The sequence below is a fragment of the Podarcis bocagei genome (assembly GCF_964188305.1).
Source record: "Podarcis bocagei genome assembly, chromosome: 1".
NCBI classification, from domain to species: Eukaryota; Metazoa; Chordata; class Lepidosauria; order Squamata; family Lacertidae; genus Podarcis; species Podarcis bocagei.
The window spans coordinates 13962298-13983737 of NC_138125.1; the positions used below are offsets into that span (position 1 = coordinate 13962298).

The 21440-nt window shown below is 49.7% G+C and overlaps 1 protein-coding gene across 1 annotated transcript; it reads left to right on the plus strand.

Annotated features, from left to right (window-relative positions):
* Window positions 1–1358: 1358 nt before the first annotated feature.
* Window positions 1359–20601, plus strand: LOC308597629 (uncharacterized protein; the record flags this gene model as incomplete). Its single annotated transcript, XM_081213497.1, has 6 exons — window positions 1359–1416; window positions 5802–5985; window positions 11906–11979; window positions 16997–17114; window positions 17285–17734; window positions 20353–20601. 4 exons carry the CDS (start codon window positions 1359–1361, stop codon window positions 17029–17031), a joined length of 351 nt encoding a protein of 116 aa, XP_081069623.1. The 3' UTR covers window positions 17032–17114; window positions 17285–17734; window positions 20353–20601.
* Between the last annotated feature and the right edge of the window lie 839 nt (window positions 20602–21440).

Here is a 21440-nt window from a genome sequence, read left to right on the forward strand (position 1 = left end):
CCGCCCATCTGGCTGGGTTTCCCCAGCCACTCTGGGCGGCTTCCAAAAGAATATTAAAATACTGTGATACATCAAACATTAAAAGCTTCCCTAAACAGGGCTGCCTTCAGATGTCTTCTAAAAGTCTGGTACGTAGTTGTTGTTCTCTTTGACATCTGGTGGGAGGGCGTTCCACAGGGAGGGCGCCACTACCGAGAAGGCCCTCTGCCTGGTTCCCTGTAACTTGGCTTCTCGCAGTGAGGGAACCGCCAGAAGGCCCTCGATGCTGGACCTCAGTGTCCGGGTAGAACGATGGAGGTGGAGATGCTCCTTCAGGTATACTGGACCGAGGCCGTTTAGGTTACATAGGTTTATAGGTTACAGATGTGAGCAGTTTGGCTTAGGCAATTGGGTGATCCCGAACTGGAAGAAAAGGAGGCTGCCTCCCTGGCCATGCCACAATTTAAACCATGGGTAGCCATGCCTCCAGACAGCCCAATTGGCTGGCCATGGGCATGACATGGCAAAGGATGCCTCTGACGTGGGTGGCTTTCCTCTGCCCACAGCCAGGTCGCTGTGGGGCCCCAGATTCCCTCCCGCAAAGCAGCCCTCCAAAAAGGGAGAGTTGACTTATCTCAAGGTGGTGAGAACGTAAGAGGAGACCTGCTGGGTAAAACCAAAGACCCATTTAGTCCAGCAATCTGTTCTCACTATGGCCAGTCAGATGCCTACAACCAGGACCTGAGTGCAATAGTGCTCTTCCTGCTTCTCTTTCCTTTAGCATCTGCTGTCAAGAAGCATTCCAGTTCCAATAGTGGACAGCAAACGTAGCCATCATAGGCTTGTCTTGTATGAATTTCCCTAATCCTCTTTTAAAGCCATCCAAGGGCTGATCCACACTTCCTCTTGTCAATGGCAATTAGGGTTTTCTCCGGATTGACATTTGTTCCGATTTAGCACTAAAGAGCAGGTTTTCCCTGGGAATGGAGCAGGACAAGGGGAAAACCACTCAGCAGATAATCACTTGGTCATGCTTTCTAGGCACGGGACAAGTGTGGATGAGGCCCAGGTTTGTGGCCTCCACTACTTTGCATTAATTCTACAGTTAAACTATGTTCTATGTAAAGAAGTAGACTGGATGATCTGCCCTGAATCCTGTAAGTCTCTAATGCCACCTTGATAGGGACTAAAGGGCTTGGGGTTGGCGCTACTTGATGCTCATGAAAACAAACAATAATGAAACAGGGTAAGTAGACTCAGTTCAGCCCTAATCAAAGCACAATGAATCAAGTAAACACCAGTACCGGATATTATTCGGCTTTTTCAGGTAGATTATTTGGCAGAATATGTGATACTGTGCAGGTGCAGGATAGAGGAACATGGAAGGAGGCCAACTTGTGGCTGGTGGCACATCATTGGTGGAGAGCAGGAAAAGAGGTATGCTGGGAGTAGGCACAGCCTAAATTCCATGTCCCAGGCCCACTCCAGAACTGCTTCCATTCCATGCCACAATTGCTATGTTCTCCCTCCACTGCTGGCGGCAGTAGGACTTGATTCTCAGTTCCTGGGAATCAGAAGTGGGGAGATGTGGTTGCACTTGGGTCCTGCTTGTGGGCTGGCCTCTGTGAGCACAGGATGCTGGACTAGACAGACCTATGGCCTGATCCTGCCAGGCTCTTCTTAGGTGCATAGCAAGTGATTTGATACTGTGAGAGTAACAGAAGATGAGATGCAGCGTTGCTGTTTTCAGTGGCAAGCATTCACCTCCCAATGCCATCAAATTCCAGCCCATGTCTGAAGTCCTGGACACACCATTTGTTGGACATTAATACCACTGGAATCTAAAGAAACAGGGTTAGGATCAGGCTGGGAGTCACATCAAGCACTAGGATCTGTGTTAATTCTCCCTGAAGATGCATGAGCTTGTCAACACTCTTCCATTATGTAAAGTGTGATTATCCGGGCTGTATCTTTTGCTTTTACTTAGATGATTGCTTACAATATTCCAATTACCGCCAACTATGCAAGCCTATCACTCCATTCCCACAGTTGCATTAATGAATAATTTAAGCCACTCTTGCTTCATTTGCTTCAGAATTATTTTATGATGCAATTGAATGTTTTAATGATATTATGAAGGCTTTGTGATAATCCAAGTGGCCAGGCTCAGAAAGGGATAAGTAGGACTATTTTCGAGATTATAAAAAAGAAAAGAAAAATTTAAAGGTCTCTCTTACAAACGTAATGACGCAGATGCTGTGTTGATGTGATTCAGCACATCTTGGCTAATTTATGCTGTCTGACATATCAGTGCCAACATCTCACGGCAAACCGTATCAATCAAAGTATGAAGAGGAGGCTGATTGGTACTTAGGAGGCCTGCCCTCGTTGCTGTTCACACTTTGTGAGGAGATGCAACAGGAGGAGGAGCAAACCTAACTACAAAAATGCTGCAATAGATAACCTACTATACCTGGTCTCAAAATGGCTGCTGTTCTAGGCTTAAGTTCTCTGATTAGTTGGGTAAGAGAGCTGAAAGCAATGCCAATATACTTCACATCTGGCAACCAATGTGCCCCTTTAGTTTCAGACAGCACATGGGTAGACAAGTCTAAAAAGCCCAGGACACAAATTTTCATGGCCCTCTATGGTGGCTCATTCACCAGAGGTAATGTATGTAGTGTTAACTCTGGAAGTAAGCGTTGTGCCTCAGTTTTCGAACAAATCCCTCCGGAAGACCGTTTGACTTCTGAAACGTTTGAAAACCGAGGCACAAAGGGCGGTCTGCAGAAAACTGGAAAAAAATAACATGTACATGCAGTGGAATCATAGAATCATAGAGTTGGAAGAGACCACAAGGGCCATCGAGTCCAACCCCCTGCCAAGCAGGAAACACCATCAGAGCACTCCTGACATATAGTTGTCAAGCCTCTGCTTAAAGACCTCCAAAGAAGGAGACTCCACCACACTCCTTGGCAGCAAATTCCACTGTTGAACAGCTCTTACTGTCAGGAAGCCATTCAACTTCTGAGGCGCACTTGAAAACAGAAGAATTTACTTCTGGGTTTTCGGCGTTCCAAAACCAAAACTTTCGGCTTCCGAGATGTTCAAAAACCGAGGTACCACTGTGCTGGACTCTGACCAAACTAAGCCTCCTAGAGCAAAATATACAGTACTTCAGGAGGCTTAGTTTGGTCAGAATTGAGTATACATTTCCAGATTTAACGCTAAATACATCAAACGAGCCACTATTTTGAAGGCCATGAAAATTTGTGTCCAGTTGTTATTTTTTAGACTCATCTACCCATGTTCTCTCTGAAACCAAAAGGGTGCATTGATTTCCAGATGTGATTTTTTTCAGCCCCCCCCCCACTAGATGGTGTTCCCGTGAACTCCTTTCCCGCAAACTCCTTTCCTCCATAGACCCACTCGTGAAACGTTTCGTTCCTCCTGCCATGACAGCATCAGCTTGTCCCTTCCAATGATCTACCTACCTACTGCAGCTTTTAAGAGGCTTTCCATTTCTTCCAAAAACAGATGTTTGGGGTCATAACTCCAGCCAGCGCACATAGGCATGTCTACAGGGGGTTTTTTGTGGTGGGTCTGGGGCAATCAGCATGGCTGTACTGTTTGGGACTGATGCGAGTGGCAGTCCAAAACATCTGGAGGGCACTGGGTTGGTGAAGACTAATTTAAAGTGTTCTGCTCAGTTGAAACACCTGTAGGAATTGCAAGGAAATATGCAAGGATTCTTTGAACATGTTTAGGTTGCTAGCAAAATTCAGCCTGAAGTCCAGGGATTAATATGCAAGGCATTGCTTAGAGAAAATATCTGTAGTATCTTGGGGGTTGGGGAGAGGTGGTCAAAGTTGAGCAATGCTCAGTGTAGGTAATCTGTTGGCTGTTGAAGGTTTGGGTGTCTATTTTTTAAAAAAAGTTAAATGATCATGAAAAAACTCTCCACCTCCATTTTTCCAAAGTTCTGAGAGAAAATGCCTACTCAGCTATTTTAGGTTATCAGGTGCAATATGTTGCAAAAACAATATAGTATATCCCAGGAGAAATAGTAGAGAATCCATTCTTCAGACAACCTTGGAACACTTAATTTCTCCTGCTTGATGACTGCACATGGCAAAGCTCCTTGCAGTTAGCTGTCTCAAGGCCAAATAGAACTAGGGGAGAAATTCACTTCAGTTCGCATTTAGAAGTGAACCTACCTAATTCACAGTTTCTGAAATAATATACGAATCCAAACACAGCCATCCTTCAAAATTTATCCTCCTCTGAATTTTGCAGTGCAGTTCTCGAGTCAAGCAATGGGTACAAAATGCATATATTAGGGTAAAGTGTGTAAAGCATAAAAAGGCACATGTATTAGTGAAAATAATGTACGAAATGCATTCACTCCTCTGGACGTCTAAGCATGACATGCATCCGAAAATGCATGCACGTAGTAAACAGCAGAGTTTAGCAGAAGCTAAGACTGAGGACACATGGCACCCGAGTTTAGTGATTTATTTACAGGAATAAAATAAAAAAACAGAGCAATCATGGCGTGTCTCTTCTCCTCCCGAGAGAGAACAACAAAAACAGAAAGTACAAAGAACAAGGAGTGGAAGTGGCACACAGTTTCTTCTGTTCTCGTGCTAACAAAGAATGGAATGCAAAACACAGAGCATGTGATCTAGTAGTCACACACACATCAAGCAACGGGAGACAATGAAACTGCTGACAACTTGGAGGGTCTGCCATCATGACTAATAGCCCCCCATAGCCTCCTCCATGAACTTTTCTGATCCCCCTTTAAAGCCATCCTGGTTGTTCACCATCACTGCTTCCTGAGGCAGAGAGTTCCACAGGTTAACGATGCACTGCCCAAAGAAGAATTTTCTCCGTCCCGTCTCGTTTAACATTCAGCTTCATTCGATGTCCATGTGTTCTAGTGTCGCTAAATGGGGAGAAAGACTTTTCTCTATTCACTTTCTCCATGTTTTGCGTGATTCTACAAAGATCTGTCATGTTGCCACCTCCTTGCTGTTTCTCTCAAATAAGAAAGTCCCAAACACTGCAAACTTCCCATCCTTTTGTTCATTCTGCTTGATGTAACGTCTGGAGAGCAGCCGGCTGATAAAGGCTACAGCAGTGACCAGTTGAAACCAGGGCTTGCCTCCCACTCCCCTAAAAAGCTCAGCTACTCATTCCACACCCTTACTGAGCATCCCCTAAGGAGGACGAGCAGATTTTATTTGATTTTATTTATTGTAAAGGGGCATTTAAATGGTGCTCTCCTTGCTGCTGTCTCTGAAGCCTTCCACTGTCAGCCTGCTCCTCCCACTGTTGGTTTTGGGGCCTGGGGAACTCCCTCTGCCTCTGCCTCCCTCCATTTAAACCATGCTCTCCTGGCTGCATGTTCCCCTGCCCCAACGTTCATGCACCCTCCTGAACACCAGTTGCTACTGGGAATCACAAACAGGTAAAACTCTGCTGCGGCTATTGTTCTCTGAGCTTCCCAGAAGAGGTATCTGGGTGGCTACTGTGAGGTTACAAAGATGGGCTTAGCAGCGGCCTGAAGATGCCATGGGGTGAGACAGAGCAGTCCTGGAGTGCAGAGTCCATAGGCCAGTCCTTGCCCAGGCTCTGGCTTCACAGAGGGATGTGGAATCCTGTGGTATTCTCTTGTTTCCCTGGCAACCAGATGCCTGCTTTGAACTGATTCTGAGATCAGTTGGGTCCTTCAGTTAACTGTCTTTGGTTCACCTGAAAGCCAGCAGGGCTGACTTCTGCCTCCCCTCAGAGGCGGACGTTGGTCTTTCCCATTTCAGCGGCACCCTGTGCAAGGCCAACAATCAATAGTGTCCCCCCCATCTCTCACCCTCCATTGTTATCAATTGACTACGATGGCATTCCCCTCCTTTCTGCCCTCTTTGTGCAGAACTGCCTCTCACCTGCGGTTCCTGGGCATCCTGACTGTTCTCTTCCACCAGTGCATGTTCAAGAAGAAACACAGTAAGTCCACTTCCTTTGCTCAACCAGACCCAGACTAGAGTCCACCCATTGACTATGATGCCCTGTGGCATCCCCTAGGCTCAGCACCCAGTGTGGAGGAACTGGGCACACTGCCCAAAATCTGCCTCAGCTCCCCAGTTGCACCATGTGGGGCTGTTTCGGTTGAGCACTTCCACTTCCTTTGCTCAACCAGAGACCAGCCAGACTAGATCCCTGTTCTGTAGCCGGAACAGGCTGCTGCTTCCACATGGGTGGGTTGGGAGCAGGAGGCGGAATTCCCTCCCAAACCCCCCAGATGGACAATTGGAGCAGAGCACCACAATAACCCTTGGCAGTTGGTTCAAGCCATAGGTGGCTCAGCTAGACCTGTAGCCTGTTGTCCCAGGAGCTCACAAGCAGCATGACAGGAGTCTCAGTACAGCTCTTCCCAGGTACAGGTCTGGTCCAGAGACATCTGCTGCCTTTGGTGTGTTTGTGTGAGGGAGAATGGAGGAGCTTGGACTGAAGCACAAGGAGGGTTCTTAAAGGACAACCCACAGAAAGGGATTCCCTCCTCTCTGGATAGCCTGCTTGCTCCTAAGGTCATCAGCTGCAGCAGAAACATCCTTTGGCTCCTGCCAGCACTAACTGCCTCCCATGCCACTTTTACATACCGTATTTTTCGCACCATAGGACACACTTTTTCCCTCCTAAAAAGCAAGGGAAAAGGTGTGTGCGTCCTATGGAGCGAATGCAGGGGGGAGGCAGGCGGGAAAAGCCCCCAAGAGCCGCTCACAAGCTCCGTGCGTTCTTGCGGGCTTTTCCAGAGGAGGGAGAAGGGACTGACTGGCCGCATCAGTCCCTTCTCCCACCTACCATAAAAGCCAGGAGAAGCCGCGATCTCTTTAAAGGGGTTGCGCGGTATCTGCGAGCTTTTGCGAGAGGTGAGGGAATCCCCCCACCCCCCAGGAAAGCCAGAAGAAGCCGTGCAGCCCTTTTAAAGTGCGCACGGCTTCTGCCGATTTTCCGGGAGGCGGGGGAATTCCCCCACTTCCCAGAAAGCCAGGAGAAGCCGCGATCTCTTTAAAGGGGTTGCACGGCTTCTGCGGGCTTTTGGGAGAGGTGAGGGAATCCCCCCACCTCCCAGTAAAGCCAGGAAAGCCCTGCACAGCGTCTCCCGGAAGCGGGAGGCTGCACGGGGCTAAAGGGGAAGCCAAAACAGTGAGCGGGATCCATCCCGCCCCCTGCCTTGGCTTCTTCCATAGCTGCGCGCAACCCCTCCAGCAGGGAGAGGTTGTGCGCAGCCTGTACGCTGCTCTTTGGGGCTGGTGGGGGAAAGATTTTTTTCCCTGATTTCCCCCCCTAAAAACTGGGTGTGCCCTATGGTCCAGTGCGCCCTATGGTGCGAAAAATACAGTACTTCAGAGTCTAGGGTGTGGAAACCAATTGGGAAATGACTCGAATTCATTTGGGAGAAATATCCAGCTCAATGTATTATTTTCCTGGGATGGTTCCAGATTTACAGAAGCCATCCCAGTTTCTCATTTGATACCAGAATGTCCTGCTTCTTCAGAGAAATTTGGGAGGGAATGTTGATACGTCCCTATTATTATCGGAGAAATGTTGGAGGGAGTGGAGGGAGGCTTCTGCTGGGATTTTCTTCTGGCCGGACCTCACCGGAACTCAGTTCGGGACCCTCTCAGAGAAGGAGGGAGGTGTTCATGGTGAGTTCCGGAATCTTTTTCCTAGAGGAATAGCACTGGATGTCTCTGTTTTCATCAGAGAAAAGTTGGAGGGTAAGTGAATGCAACCAAACACTGGTGAGGGCTCATCATTGAGCTTCCCTGGTGGTAGTGAAAGCTGCATTGAAGGCATGCTTTGCTGCCTCCATTGCATCCCCATTGATTTTCTAGTTCCATTTCAATCAACGTTTAGGCCCAGTGTTGGCAAAGAAACTGCTTTCATCACCTTTCCTAACAACTCCCTGCATTCTTAACAAACCACCATTCCCAGTATTCTTTGGGGGAAGCCATGACAGTTGAAAGCAGTCTGAGCAATGACCTTGATCCTTGATACTGGCCATTTTCATTTTGTGTTTGTGTGTGTTTGGATCCAGGTAGCTGGGATTAAAGTAATCTGGTCTTCTTCAACCTGCTGCCCTCCAGATGTTGTCAGACAACAAATCCCAGCAGCCAGTATGCCCAAAGCTCTGGGGTAATAACGGCAGCCCGCTGAATCAGGCCAGTGGCCCATCCAATCCAACTTCCAGTTTTTACAGTGGCCAAGCACATGCCCTAATGGGAAGCCCACAAGCAGGATCCCAGCACAATAGCTCTCCCCCCTCCTATGGTCTTCAAAAGCATTGTGGCCACCAACTAGGGAGGAACAACATAGTCATTGTGGGTAGTAGCCCTCCATAGCCTCCTCCTCCATGAAGTTTTCTGATCCCTTTTCAAAGCCATCCAAGTTGTTGGCCATCACGGCCTCCTGAGGGAGAGAGTTTCACTGTTTACCATTGCACTGCCCAAAGAAGAACGTTCTTTTCTCTCTCGTGTATCTTCCAAAATTCAGCTTTAGGTGTCACGAAAATGGGAGAAAGACTTTTCTCTGTGCACTTTCTCTATGCTTCCAGTAGTAGATAGGTAGCCGTGTTGGTCTGCCATAGTCAAAATAAAAAAATTCCTTCCAGTAGCACCTTAAAGACCAACTAAGTTAGTTCTTGGTATGAGCTTTCTGAAGAAGTGTGCATGCACACGAAAGCTCATACCAAGAACTAACTTAGTTGGTCTTTAAGGTGCTACTGGAAGGAATTTTTTTATTTCTCTATGCTGTGCATCATTTTGCAAAGGTCTGTCATGTTGCCTCTTCCTCGCTTTTTCTTGCAACTTAAAACGCTGCAACCTTCCCTTCCCTTTGTTCATCCTGCTTGGCGTAACATCTGGAGAGCAGCAGGATGAAGAAGTTGACAGCAGGGATCTGTTAAGACAAGGGCTTGTCCCCCACTCCCCTAAAAAGCTCAGTTCCTCATTCCTCACCATTACTGAGCATCCTTGTAGTGGACGGGCAGGAGGTTTTATTTATTGTAAAAGGGCATTTAAACCACAATCTCCTTGCTGCTTGTTCCCATGTCCCTCCCTTTCATACTCCCCTGCCCCAATTGTTGGTTTCTGAGCCTGTGGCTCAGTCTCCCTTCAAGGGGTGACAAGGGCCTGGGAGACAGAGCAGTCCTGGAGCCCAGAGTCCATTGGCCAGTCCTTGGCCAGACTCTGGCTTCACAGAGGGATGTGGAATCCTGTGGAATTCTCTTGTTTCCCTGGCAACCAGATGCCTGCTTTGAACTGATTCTGAGATCAGTTGGCAGCACAGACTCCTTCAGGGAACTGTCTTTTGTTCACCTGAAAGCCAGCAGGGAGGACTTCTGCCTCCCCTCAGAGGCGGACCTTGGTCTTTCCTGTTTCAGCGGCACCCTGTGCAAGGCAAACATTCAACAGTGTCCCCCCATCTCTCACCCTCCATTGTGCTCAATTGACTACGATGCCCTGTGGCATCCCCTAGACTCAGCACCCGGTGTGGAGGAACTGGGAACACTGCCCAAAATCTGCCTCAGCTCCCCAGTTGCACAATGTGGGGCTGTTTCAGTGGATTCCACAGAAAGTAAAGTCAGGTAAAGTCAGTTTATCAGTATCCTTCTTAAATTGTGGTACCAAGAATTGAAGTTCCCTCCCAGGTAGACCTGGGAAGGTAGAACCGAATACTTAAAACATGCACAAACAAAACACGCACACACAGCCACAAGTTAGCTCATTTTCCAGACGCTGCTGAGATTGGCACTTTTGCCCTTTTCCTGACATTCCCCTCCTTTGTACCCTCTTTGTGCAGAACTGCCTCTCACCTGCCGTTCCTGGGCATCCTGACAGTTCTCTTCCACGAGTGCATGTTCAAGAAGAAACACAGTAAGTCCACTTCCTTTGCTCAACCAGACCCAGACTAGAGTCCACCCATTGACTATAATGCCCTGTGGCATCCCCTAGGCTCAGCACCCAGTGTGGAGGAACTGGGCACACTGCCCAAAATCTGCCTCAGCTCCCCAGTTGCACAATGTGGGGCTGTTTCGGTTGAGCACTTCCACTTCCTTTGCTCAACCAGAGACCAGCCAGACTAGATCCCGGTTCTGTAGCTGGAACAGGCTGCTGCTTCCACATGGGTGGATTGGGAGCAGGAGGCGGGATTCCCTCCCAAACCCCCCAGAGGGACAATTGGAGCAGAGCACCACAATAACCCTTGGCAGTTGGGTCAAGACATAGGTGGCTCAGCTAGACCTGTGGCCTGTTGTCCCAGGAGCTCACAAGCAGCATGACAGGAGTCTCAGTACAGCTCTTCCCAGGTAGCTGGGAGTAAAGTAATCCGGTCTTCTTCAAGCTGGTGCCCTCCAGATGTTGTCAGACAACAAATCCCAGCAGCCAGTATGCCCAAAGCTCTGGGGTAATAACGGCAGCCCGCTGAATCAGGCCAGTGGCCCATCCAATCCAACTTCCAGTTTTTACAGTGGCCAAGCACATGCCCTAATGGGAAGGCCACAAGCAGGATCCCAGCACAATAGCTCTCCCCCCTCCTATGGTCTTCAAAAGCATTGTGGCCACCAACTAGGGAGGAACAACATAGTCATTGTGGGTAGTAGCCCTCCATAGCCTCCTCCTCCATGAAGTTTTCTGATCCCTTTTCAAAGCCATCCAAGTTGTTGGCCATCACGGCCTCCTGAGGGAGAGAGTTTCACTGTTTACCATTGCACTGCCCAAAGAAGAACGTTCTTTTCTCTCTCGTGTATCTTCCAAAATTCAGTTTTGGTGTCATGAAAATGGGAGAAAGACTTTTCTCTGTGCACTTTCTCCATGCTGTGCATCATTTTGCAAAGGTCTGTCATGTTGCCTCTTCCTCGCTTTTTCTTGCAACTAAAACGCTGCAACCTTCCCTTCCCTTTGTTCATCCTGCTTGGCTTAACATCTGGAGAGCAGCAGGATGAAGAAGTTTACAGCAGGGGTCTGTTAAGACAAGGGCTTGTCCCCCACTCCCCTAAAAAGCTCAGTTCCTCATTCCTCACCATTACTGAGCATCCTTGTAGTGGACGGGCAGGAGGTTTTATTTATTGTAAAAGGGCATTTAAACCACAATCTCCTTGCTGCTTGTTACCATGTCCCTCCCTTTCATACTCCCCTGCCCCAATTGTTGGTTTCCGAGCCTGTGGCTCAGTCTCCCTTCAAGGGGTGACAAGGGCCTGGGAGACAGAGCAGTCCTGGAGCCCAGAGTCCATAGGCCAGTTCTTGGCCAGGCTCTGGCTCCACAGAGGGATGTGGAATCCTGTGGAATTCTGTTTCCCTGGCAACCAGATGCCTGCTTTGAACTGATTCTGAGATCAGTTGGCAGCCCAGACTCCTTCAGTTAACTGTCTTTGGTTCACCTGAAAGCCAGCAGGGAGGTCTTCTGCCTCCCCTCAGAGGCGGACCTTGGTCTATCCTGTTTCAGTGGCACCCTGTGCAAGGCCAACATTCAACAGTGTCCCCCCATCTCTCACCCTCCATTGTGCTCAATTGACTACGATGCCCTGTGGCATCCCCTAGGCTCAGCACCCGGTGTGGAGGAACTGGGCACACTGCCCAAAATCTGCCTCAGCTCCCCAGTTGCACAATGTGGGGCTGTTTCAGTGGATTCCACAGAAGGTAAAGTCAGGTAAAGTCAGTTTATCAGTATCCTTCTTAAATTGTGGTACCAAGAATTGAACTGCCCTCCCAGGTAGACCTGGGAAGGTAGAACCAAATACTTAAAACACACAAACATGCACAAACAAAAACAACACACACACGTTAGCTCATTTTCCAGACCCTGCTGAGATTGGCACTTTTGCCCTTTTCCTGACATTCCCCTCCTTTGTACCCTCTTTGTGCAGAACTGCCTCTCACCTGCGGTTCCTGGGCGTCCTGACTGTTCTCTTCCACCAGTGCATGTTCAAGAAGAAACAAGGTAAGTCCACTTCCTTTGCTCAACCAGACCCAGACTAGAGTCCACCCATTGACTTTGATGCCCTGTGGCATCCCCTAGGCTCAGCACCCAGTGTGGAGGAACTGGGCACACTGCCCAAAATCTGCCTCAGCTCCCCAGTTGCACCATGTGGGGCTGTTTCGGTTGAGCACTTCCACTTCCTTTGCTCAACCAGAGTCCACCCAGACTAGATCCCTGTTCTGTAGCTGGAACAGGCTGCTGCTTCCACATGGGTGGGTTGGGAGCAGGAGGCGGGATTCCCTCCCAAACCCCCCAGAGGGACAATTGGAGCAGAGCACCACAATAACCCTTGGCAGTTGGGTCAAGCCATAGGTGGCTCAGCTAGACCTGTGGCCTGCTGTCACAAGAGCGCACAAGCAGCATGACAGGAGTCTCAGGACAGCTCTTCCCAGGTACAGGTCTGGTCCAGAGACATCTGCTGCCTTTGGTGTGTTTGCGTGAGGGAGAATGGAGGAGCTTGGACTGAGGCACAAGGAGGGTTCTTGAAGGACAAGCCACAGAAAGGGATTCCCTCCTCTGTGGATAGCCTGCTTGCTCCTAAGGTCATCAGCTGCAGCAGAAACATCCTTTGGCTCCTGCCAGCACTAACTGCCTCCCATGCCACTTTTACATACCGTATTTTTCGCACCATAGGACACACTTTTTCCCTCCTAAAAAGCAAGGGAAAAGGTGTGTGCGTCCTATGGAGCGAATGCAGGGGGGAGGCAGGCGGGAAAAGCCCACAAGAGCCGCACACAAGCTCTGTGCGCTCTTGCGGGCTTTTCCACAGGAGGGAGAAGGGACTGACTGGCCGCATCAGTCCCTTCTCCCACCTACCAGAAAAGCCAGGAGAAGCCACAATCTCTTTAAAGGGGTTGCGTGGCTTCTGTGGGCTTTTGGGAGAGGTGAGGGAATCCCCCCACCTCCCAGTAAAGCCAGGAAAGCCCTGCGCAGCGTCTCCCGGAAGCGGGAGGCTGCACGGGGCTAAAGGGGAAGCCAAAACAGCAAGCGGGATCCATCCCGCCCCCTGCCTTGGCTTCTTCCATAGCTGCGCGCAACCCCTCCGGCAAGGAGAGGCGGCACGGGGCTATGGATTCTTTAGCCCTGCGCAGCGTCTCCTGGCAAGGAGAGGCTGCACGGGGCTGAAAGGGAAGCCAAAACAGCGAGTGGGATGCATCCTGCCCCCTGCCTTGGCTTCTTCCATAGCTGCGCGCAACCCCTCCGGCAAGGAGAGGCGGCACGGGGCTATGGATTATTTAGCCCTGCGCAGCGTCTCCCGGCAAGGAGAGGATGCACGGGGCTAAAAGGGAAGCCAAAACAGCGAGCGGGATCCATCCCGCCCCCTGCCTTGGCTTGCTCCATAGCTGCGTGCAACCCCTCCAGCAGGGAGAGGTTGTGCGCAGCCTGTACGCTGCTCTTTGGGGCTGGGGGGGGGGGAAGATTTTTTTCCTGATTTCCCTCCCTAAAAACTGGGTGTGCCCTATGGTCCAGTGCGCCCTATGGTGCAAAAAATACGGTACTTCAGAGTCTAGGGTGTGGAAACCAATTGGGAAATGACTCGAATTCATCTGGGAGAAATATCCAGCTCAATGTATTATTTTCCTGGGGTGGTTCCGGATTTATAGAAGCCATCCCAGTTTCTCATTTGATACCAGAATGTCCTGCTTCTTCAGAGAAATTTGGGAGGGAATGTTGATACGTCCCTATTATTATCGGAGAAATGGTGGAGGGAGTGGAGGGAGGCTTCTGCTGGGATTTTCTTCTGGCCGGACCTCACCGGAACTCAGTTCGGGACCCTCTCAGAGAAGGAGGGAGGTGTTCATGGTGAGTTCCGGAATCTTTTTCCTAGAGGAATAGCACTGGATGTCTCTGTTTTCATCAGAGAAAAGTTGGAGGGTAAGTGAATGCAACCAAACACTGGTGAGGGCTCATCATTGAGCTTCCCTGGTGGTAGTGAAAGCTGCATTGAAGGCATGCTTTGCTGCCTCCATTGCATCCCCATTGATTTTCTAGTTCCATTTCAATCAGCGTTTAGGCCCAGTGTTGGCAAAGAAACTGCTTTCATCACCTTTCCTAACAACTCCCTGCATTCTTAACAAACCACCATTCCCAGTATTCTTTGGGGGAAGCCATGGCAGTTGAAAGCAGTCTGAGCAATGACCTTGATCCTTGATACTGGCCATTTTCATTTTGTGTTTGTGTGTGTTTGGATCCAGGTAGCTGGGATTAAAGTAATCTGGTCTTCTTCAACCTGCTGCCCTCCAGATGTTGTCAGACAACAAATCACAGCAGCCAGTATGCCCAAAGCTCTGGGGTAATAACAGCAGCCCACTGAATCAGGCCAGTGGCCCATCCAATCCAACTTCCAGTTTTTACAGTGGCCAAGCACATGCCCTAATGGGAAGGCCACAAGCAGGATCCCAGCACAATAGCTCTCCCCCTCCTATGGTCTTCAGAAGCATTGTGGCCTCCAACTATGGAGGAACAACATAGTCATTGTGGGTAGTAGCCCTCCATAGCCTCCTCCTCCATGAAGTTTTCTGATCCCTTTTCAAAGCCATCCGAGTTGTTGGCCATCACTGCCTCCTGAGGGAGAGAGTTTCACTGTTTACCATTGCACTGCCCAAAGAAGAACGTTCTTTTCTCTCTCGTGTATCTTCCAAAATTCTGTTTTGGTGTCACGAAAATGGGAGAAAGACTTTTCTCTGTGCACTTTCTCCATGCTGTGCATCATTTTGCAAAGGTCTGTCATGTTGCCTCTTCCTCGCTTTTTCTTGCAACTAAAACGCTGCAACCTTCCCATCCCTCTGTTCATTCTGCTTGGCGTAACATCTGGAGAGCAGCAGGATGAAGAAGTTTACAGCAGGGATCTGTTAAGACAAGGGCTTGTCCCCCACTCCCCTAAAAAGCTCAGTTCCTCATTCCTCACCATTACTGAGCATCCTTGTAGTGGACGGGCAGGAGGTTTTATTTATTGTAAAAGGGCATTTAAACCACAATCTCCTTGCTGCTTGTTACCATGTCCCTCCCTTTCATACTCCCCTGCCCCAATTTGTTGGTTTCCGAGCCTGTGGCTCAGTCTCCCTTCAAGGGGTGACAAGGGCCTGGGAGACAGAGCAGTCCTGGAGCCCAGAGTCCATAGGCCAGTTCTTGGCCAGGCTCTGGCTCCACAGAGGGATGTGGAATCCTGTGGAATTCTGTTTCCCTGGCAACCAGATGCCTGTTTTGAACTTATTCTGAGATCAGTTGGCAGCACAGACTCTTTCAGTTAACTGTCTTTGGTTCACCTGAAAGCCAGCAGGGAGGTCTTCTGCCTCCCCTCAGAGGCGGACCTTGGTCTTTCCTGTTTCAGTGGCACCCTGTGCAAGGCCAACATTCAACAGTGTCCCCCCATCTCTCACACTCCATTGTGCTCAATTGACTACGATGCCCTGTGGCATCCCCTAGGCTCAGCATTCGGTGTGGAGGAACTGGGCACACTGCCCAAAATCCACCTCGGCTACCCAGTTGTAGAATGTGGGGCTGTTTTCGTGGGTTCTACAGATGGTAAAACCAGGTAAATTCAGTTTATCAGTATCCTTCTTAAATTGTGGTACCAAGAATTGAACTGCCCTCCCAGGTAGACCTGAGAAGGCATAACCCAATACTTAAAACACACACGCGCGTTAGCTCATTTTCCAGACTCTGCTGGGATTGGCACTTTTGCTCTTTTCCTGACATTCCCCTCCTTTCTGCCCTCTTTGTGCAGAACTGCCTCTCACCTGCCGTTCCTGGGCGTCCTGACTCTTCTCTTCTATCAGTGCATTTTCAAGAAGAATCACAGTAAGTCCACTTCCTTTGCTCAACCAGAGTCCACACAGACCAGGTCCCTGTTTTGTAGCTGGAACAGGCTGCTGCTTCCACATGGGTGGGTTGGAAGCAGGAGGCGAGATTCCCTCCCAAGCCCCCCAGAGGGACAATTGGAGCAGAACACCACAAGGGCCCTTGGCAGTTGGGTCAAGCCCAAGGTGGCTCAGTTAGACCTGTGGTCTGTTCTCCCAGGAGCTCACAAGCAGCATGACAGAAGTCCCAGTACAGCGCCCCCCCAGGAAGAGGTCTTTTTCAAAGGCATTTGCTGCCTTTGGTTTGTGTGGGTGGGGGGAGGATGAAAGTACTTGGACTGAAGCACAAGGAGGGTTCTTAAAGGACAGCCCACAGAAAGGGATTCCCTCCTCTGTGGATGACCTGCTTGCTCCTGGGGTCATCAGCTGCAGCAGAAACATCCTTTGGCTCCTGCCAGCACTAACTGCCTCCCATGCTCAGGCATCTCACACAAATATGCCACCTTTACATACTTCAGAGTCTAGGGTGCAGAAACCAATTGGGAGGTGACTTAAATGCATACACTATTTTCCTGGGATGGTTCCAGATTTACAAAAGCCGTTCCGGTTTCTCATTTGATACTGGAATATCCTGCTTCTTCAGAGAAATTCTGGAGGGAATGTTGATAGGTCCCTATTATCATTGGAGAGATGTTGGAGGGAATGGAGGGAGGCTTCCCCTGGGCCTTTTTTCTGGCCGGAACCCACCGGAACTCATTTCCGGACCCTTTCCGAGAACGAGGGAGGTTTCATGCTGCATCCCAGCACCTCTTTTTTCTAGAAGAATACCACTGGATGTCTCTTTTTTCATCAGAGAAGATAAGTGGAAGGTAAGTGAATGCAACCAAACACTGGTGAGGGCTCATCATTGAGCTCCCCAGTTGCACAATGTGGGGCTGTTTCAGTGGATTCCACAGAAGGTAAAGTCAGGTAAATCAGTTTATCAGTATACTTCTTAAATTGTGGTACCAAGAATTGAACTGCCCTCCCAGGTAGAACCGAATACTTAAAACACACAAACATGCACAAACAAAAACAAAAACAACACACACACACGTTAGCTCATTTTCCAGACCCTGCTGAGATTGGCACTTTGCCCTTTTCCTGACATTCCCCTCCTTTGTACCCTCTTTGTGCAGAACTGCCTCTCACCTGCGGTTCCTGGGCATCCTGACTGTTCTCTTAAACCAGTGCATGTTCAAGAAGAAACACACCAAGTCCACTTCCTTTGCTCAACCAGAGTCCACCCAGACTAGAGTCCACCCACTGACTATGATGCCCTGTGGCATCCCCTAGGCTCAGCACCCAGTGTGGAGGAACTGGGCACACTGCCCAAAATCTGCCTCAGCTCCCCAGTTGCACAATGTGGGGCTGTTTCGGTTGAGCACCTCCACTTCCTTTGCTCAACCAGAGACCACCCAGACTAGATCCCTGTTCTGTAGCCGGAACAGGCTGCTGCTTCCACATGGGTGGGTTGGGAGCAGGAGGCGGGATTCCCTCCCAAACCCCCCAGAGGGACAATTGGAGCAGAGCACCACAATAACCCTTGGCAGTTGGGTCAAGCCATAGGTGGCTCAGCTAGACCTGTGGCCTGTTGTCCCAGGAGCTCACAAGCAGCATGACAGGAGTCTCAGTACAGCTCTTCCCAGGTACAGGTCTGGTCCAGAGACATCTGCTGCCTTTGGTGTGTTTGTGTGAGGGAGAATGGAGGAGCTTGGACTGAAGCACAAGGAGGGTTCTTGAAGGATAACCCACAGAAAGGGATTCCCTCCTCTGTGGATAGCCTGCTTGCTCCTAAGGTCATCAGCTGCAGCAGAAACATCCTTTGGCTCCTGCCAGTACTAACTGCCTCCCATGCCACATTTACATACTTCAAAGTATAGGGTGCAGAAACCAATTGAGAAATGACTTGAATGCATCTGGGAGAAATATCCACCTCAAGGCATACACTATTTTCCTGGGATGGTTCCGGATTTACAGAAGCTGTATCGGTTTCTCATTTGATACCAGAATGTCCTGCTTATTCAGAGAAATTTGGGAGGGAATGTTGATAGGGCCATTTATCATCCGAGAAATGATGGAGGGAGGGGAGGGAGGCTTCTCCTGGGACTTTTATCTGGCCGGACCTCGCCGGAACTCAGTTCCAGACCCTCTCAGAGAACGGGGGAGGTGTTCATGGTGAGGTCCGGCATCTTTTTTCCCAGAAGAATAGCACTGGATGTCTCTGTTTAACAACAGGGTTTAACAACTCCCTGCATTCTAAACAAATCACCATTCCCAGTATTCTTTGGGGGAAGCCATGCCAGTTGAAAGCAGTCTGAGCAATAACCTTGATCCTTGATACTGGCCATTTTCATTTTGTGTTTGTGTGTGTTTGGATCCAGGTAGCTGGGATTAAAGTAATCTGGTCTTCTTCAACCTGGTGCCCTCCAGATGTTGTCAGACAACAAATCCCAGCAGCCAGTATGCCCAAAGCTCTGGGGTAATAATGGCAGCCCACTGAATCAGGCCAGTGGCCCATCCAACCCAACTTCCAGTTTTTACAGTGGCCAAGCACATGCCCTAATGGGAAGGCCACAAGCAGGATCCCAGCACAATAGCTCTCCCCCCTCCTATGGTCTTCAGAAGCATTGTGGCCTCCAACTATGGAGGAACAACATAGTCATTGTGGGTAGTAGCCCTCCATAGCCTCCTCCTCCATGAAGTTTTCTGATCCCTTTTCAAAGCCATCCAAGTTTTTGGCCATCACTGCCTCCTGAGGGAGAGAGTTTCACTGTTTACCATTGCACTGCCCAAAGAAGAACGTTCTTTTCTCTCTCGTGTATCTTCCAAAATTCAGCTTTAGGTGTCACGAAAATGGGAGAAAGACTTTTCTCTGTGCACTTTCTCCATGCTGTGCATCATTTTGCAAAGGTCTGTCATGTTGCCTCTTCCTCGCTTTTTATTGCAACTAAAACGCTGCAACCTTCCCTTCCCTTTGTTCATCCTGCTTGGCTTAACATCTGGAGAGCAGCAGGATGAAGATGTTTACAGCAGGGATCTGTTAAGACAAGGGCTTGTCCCCCACTCCCCTAAAAAGCTCAGTTCCTCATTCCTCACCATTACTGAGCATCCTTGTAGGGGACGAGCAGGAGGTTTTATTTATTGTAAAAGGGCATTTAAACCACAATCTCCTTGCTGCTTGTTACCATGTCCCTCCCTTTCATACTCCCCTGCCCCAATTGTTGGTTTCTGAGCCTGTGGCTCAGTCTCCCTTCAAGGGGTGACAAGGGCCTGGGAGACAGAGCAGGCCTGGAGCCCAGAGTCCATTGGCCAGTTCTTGGCCAGGCTCTGGCTCCACAGAGGGATGTGGAATCCTGTGGAATTCTGTTTCCCTGGCAACCAGATGCCTGCTTCCAACTGATTCTGAGATCAGTTGGCTCCTTCAGTTAACTGTCTTTGGTTCACCTGAAAGCCAGCAGGGAGGACTTCTGCCTCGCCTCACAGGCAGACCTTGGTCTTTCCCATTTCAGTGGCACCCTGTGCAAGGCCAACATTCAATAGTGTCCCCCATCTCTCGCCCTCCGTTGTGCTCAATTCACTACGACGCCCTGCAGCATCCCCTAGGCTCAGCACTCGGTGTGGAGGAACTGGGCAAACTGCCCAAAATCCACCTCGGCTACCCGGTTGTACAATGTGGGGCTGTTTTCGTGGGTTCTACAGATGGTAAAACCAGGTAAAGTCAGTTTATCCGTATCCTTAAATTGTGGTACCAAGAATTGAACTGCCCTCCCAGGTAGACCTGAGAAGGCATAACCTAATACTTAAAACACACACGCGCATTAGCTCATTTTCCAGACTCTGCTGGGATTGGCACTTTTGCTCTTTTCCTGACATTCCCCTCCTTTCTGCCCTCTTTGTGCAGAACTGCCTCTCACCTGCCGTTCCTGGGCGTCCTGACTCTTCTCTTCTATCAGTGCATTTTCAAGAAGAATCACAGTAAGTCCACTTCCTTTGCTCAACCAGAGTCCACACAGACCAGGTCCCTGTTTTGTAGCTGGAACAGGCTGCTGCTTCCACATGGGTGGGTTGGAAGCAGGAGGCGAGATTCCCTCCCAAGCCCCCCAGAGGGACAATTGGAGCAGAACACCACAAGGGCCCTTGGCAGTTGGGTCAAGCCCAAGGTGGCTCAGTTAGACCTGTGGTCTGTTCTCCCAGGAGCTCACAAGCAGCATGACAGAAGTCCCAGTACAGCGCCCCCCAGGAAGAGGTCTTTTTCAAAGGCATTTGCTGCCTTTGGTTTGTGTGGGTGGGGGGGAGGATGAAAGGACTTGGACTGAAGCACAAGGAGGGTTCTTAAAGGACAGCCCACAGAAAGGGATTCCCTCCTCTGTGGATGACCTGCTTGCTCCTGGGGTCATCAGCTGCAGCAGAAACATCCTTTGGCTCCTGCCAGCACTAACTGCCTCCCATGCTCAGGCATCTCACACAAATATGCCACCTTTACATACTTCAGAGTCTAGGGTGCAGAAACCAATTGGGAGGTGACTTAAATGCATACACTATTTTCCTGGGATGGTTCCAGATTTACAAAAGCCGTTCTGGTTTCTCATTTGATACTGGAATATCCTGCTTCTTCAGAGAAATTCTGGAGGGAATGTTGATAGGTCCCTATTATCATTGGAGAGATGTTGGAGGGAATGGAGGGAGGCTTCCCCTGGGCCTTTTTTCTGGCCGGAACCCACCGGAACTCATTTCCGGACCCTTTCAGAGAACGAGGGAGGTTTCATGCTGCGTCCCAGCACCTCTTTTTTCTAGAAGAATACCACTGGGTGTCTCTTTTTTCATCAGAGAAGGTAAGTGGAAGGTAAGTGAATGCAACCAAACACTGGTGAGGGCTCATCATTGAGCTGACTTGGTGGCAGTGAAGGCTGCATTGAAGGCATGCTTTGCTGCCTCCATTGAGTCCCCACAGCTGTCTTACAATAGCCCAAACCCCGAGTTTAAGCAAAATTGACCGGAATCATAAGACCTGGTACGACCAATCATAGGGCTTAATTGGTAGAACTTTCCAGATAATGAGCACTTGCCTCTCCCATCACCCGACTTTCATTAGTCTTAACCTTGAAGGCCTAAGAAGGGACACCTGTGCTCAGCTTCAGTATTCAAGAATCCCAGCAGTTTCTTATACAGGCTTAACAAATCAGGCCCCAAAGATCTATTTCCCCACACTGTGGGAGGCCAAACTTTGGCGTCCCCAAATGGATCTTCTCAGTTACTCACCTTCTCAATTTTGCGCCCCCTCAACTTGGCACCCTGTGCAGGGGATCTGCCCAACACCACCCTAAATCTGGTGCTGAGAAGGGGTGCACTTTGCTGTCCCCCCACCAGTAAGCCAAACATCTTAGGTCAAAGTGTTTAGTACGCCAACTCCTTTCATTGGTTTTGTGCTGGTCCCGTGGGTTACCCGAGAGGCAAGGTCCAAGTCCGGTCCATGGTCAAAGGTGCAACAAGGAGGCAGTCCGTAGAAGGTGAAGCTGGGTGCAGGGCAGGGAGTCTGGTGAAGTCAGGAACAGGCATGCAAGCAGGAGCCAGGGCGGGTCA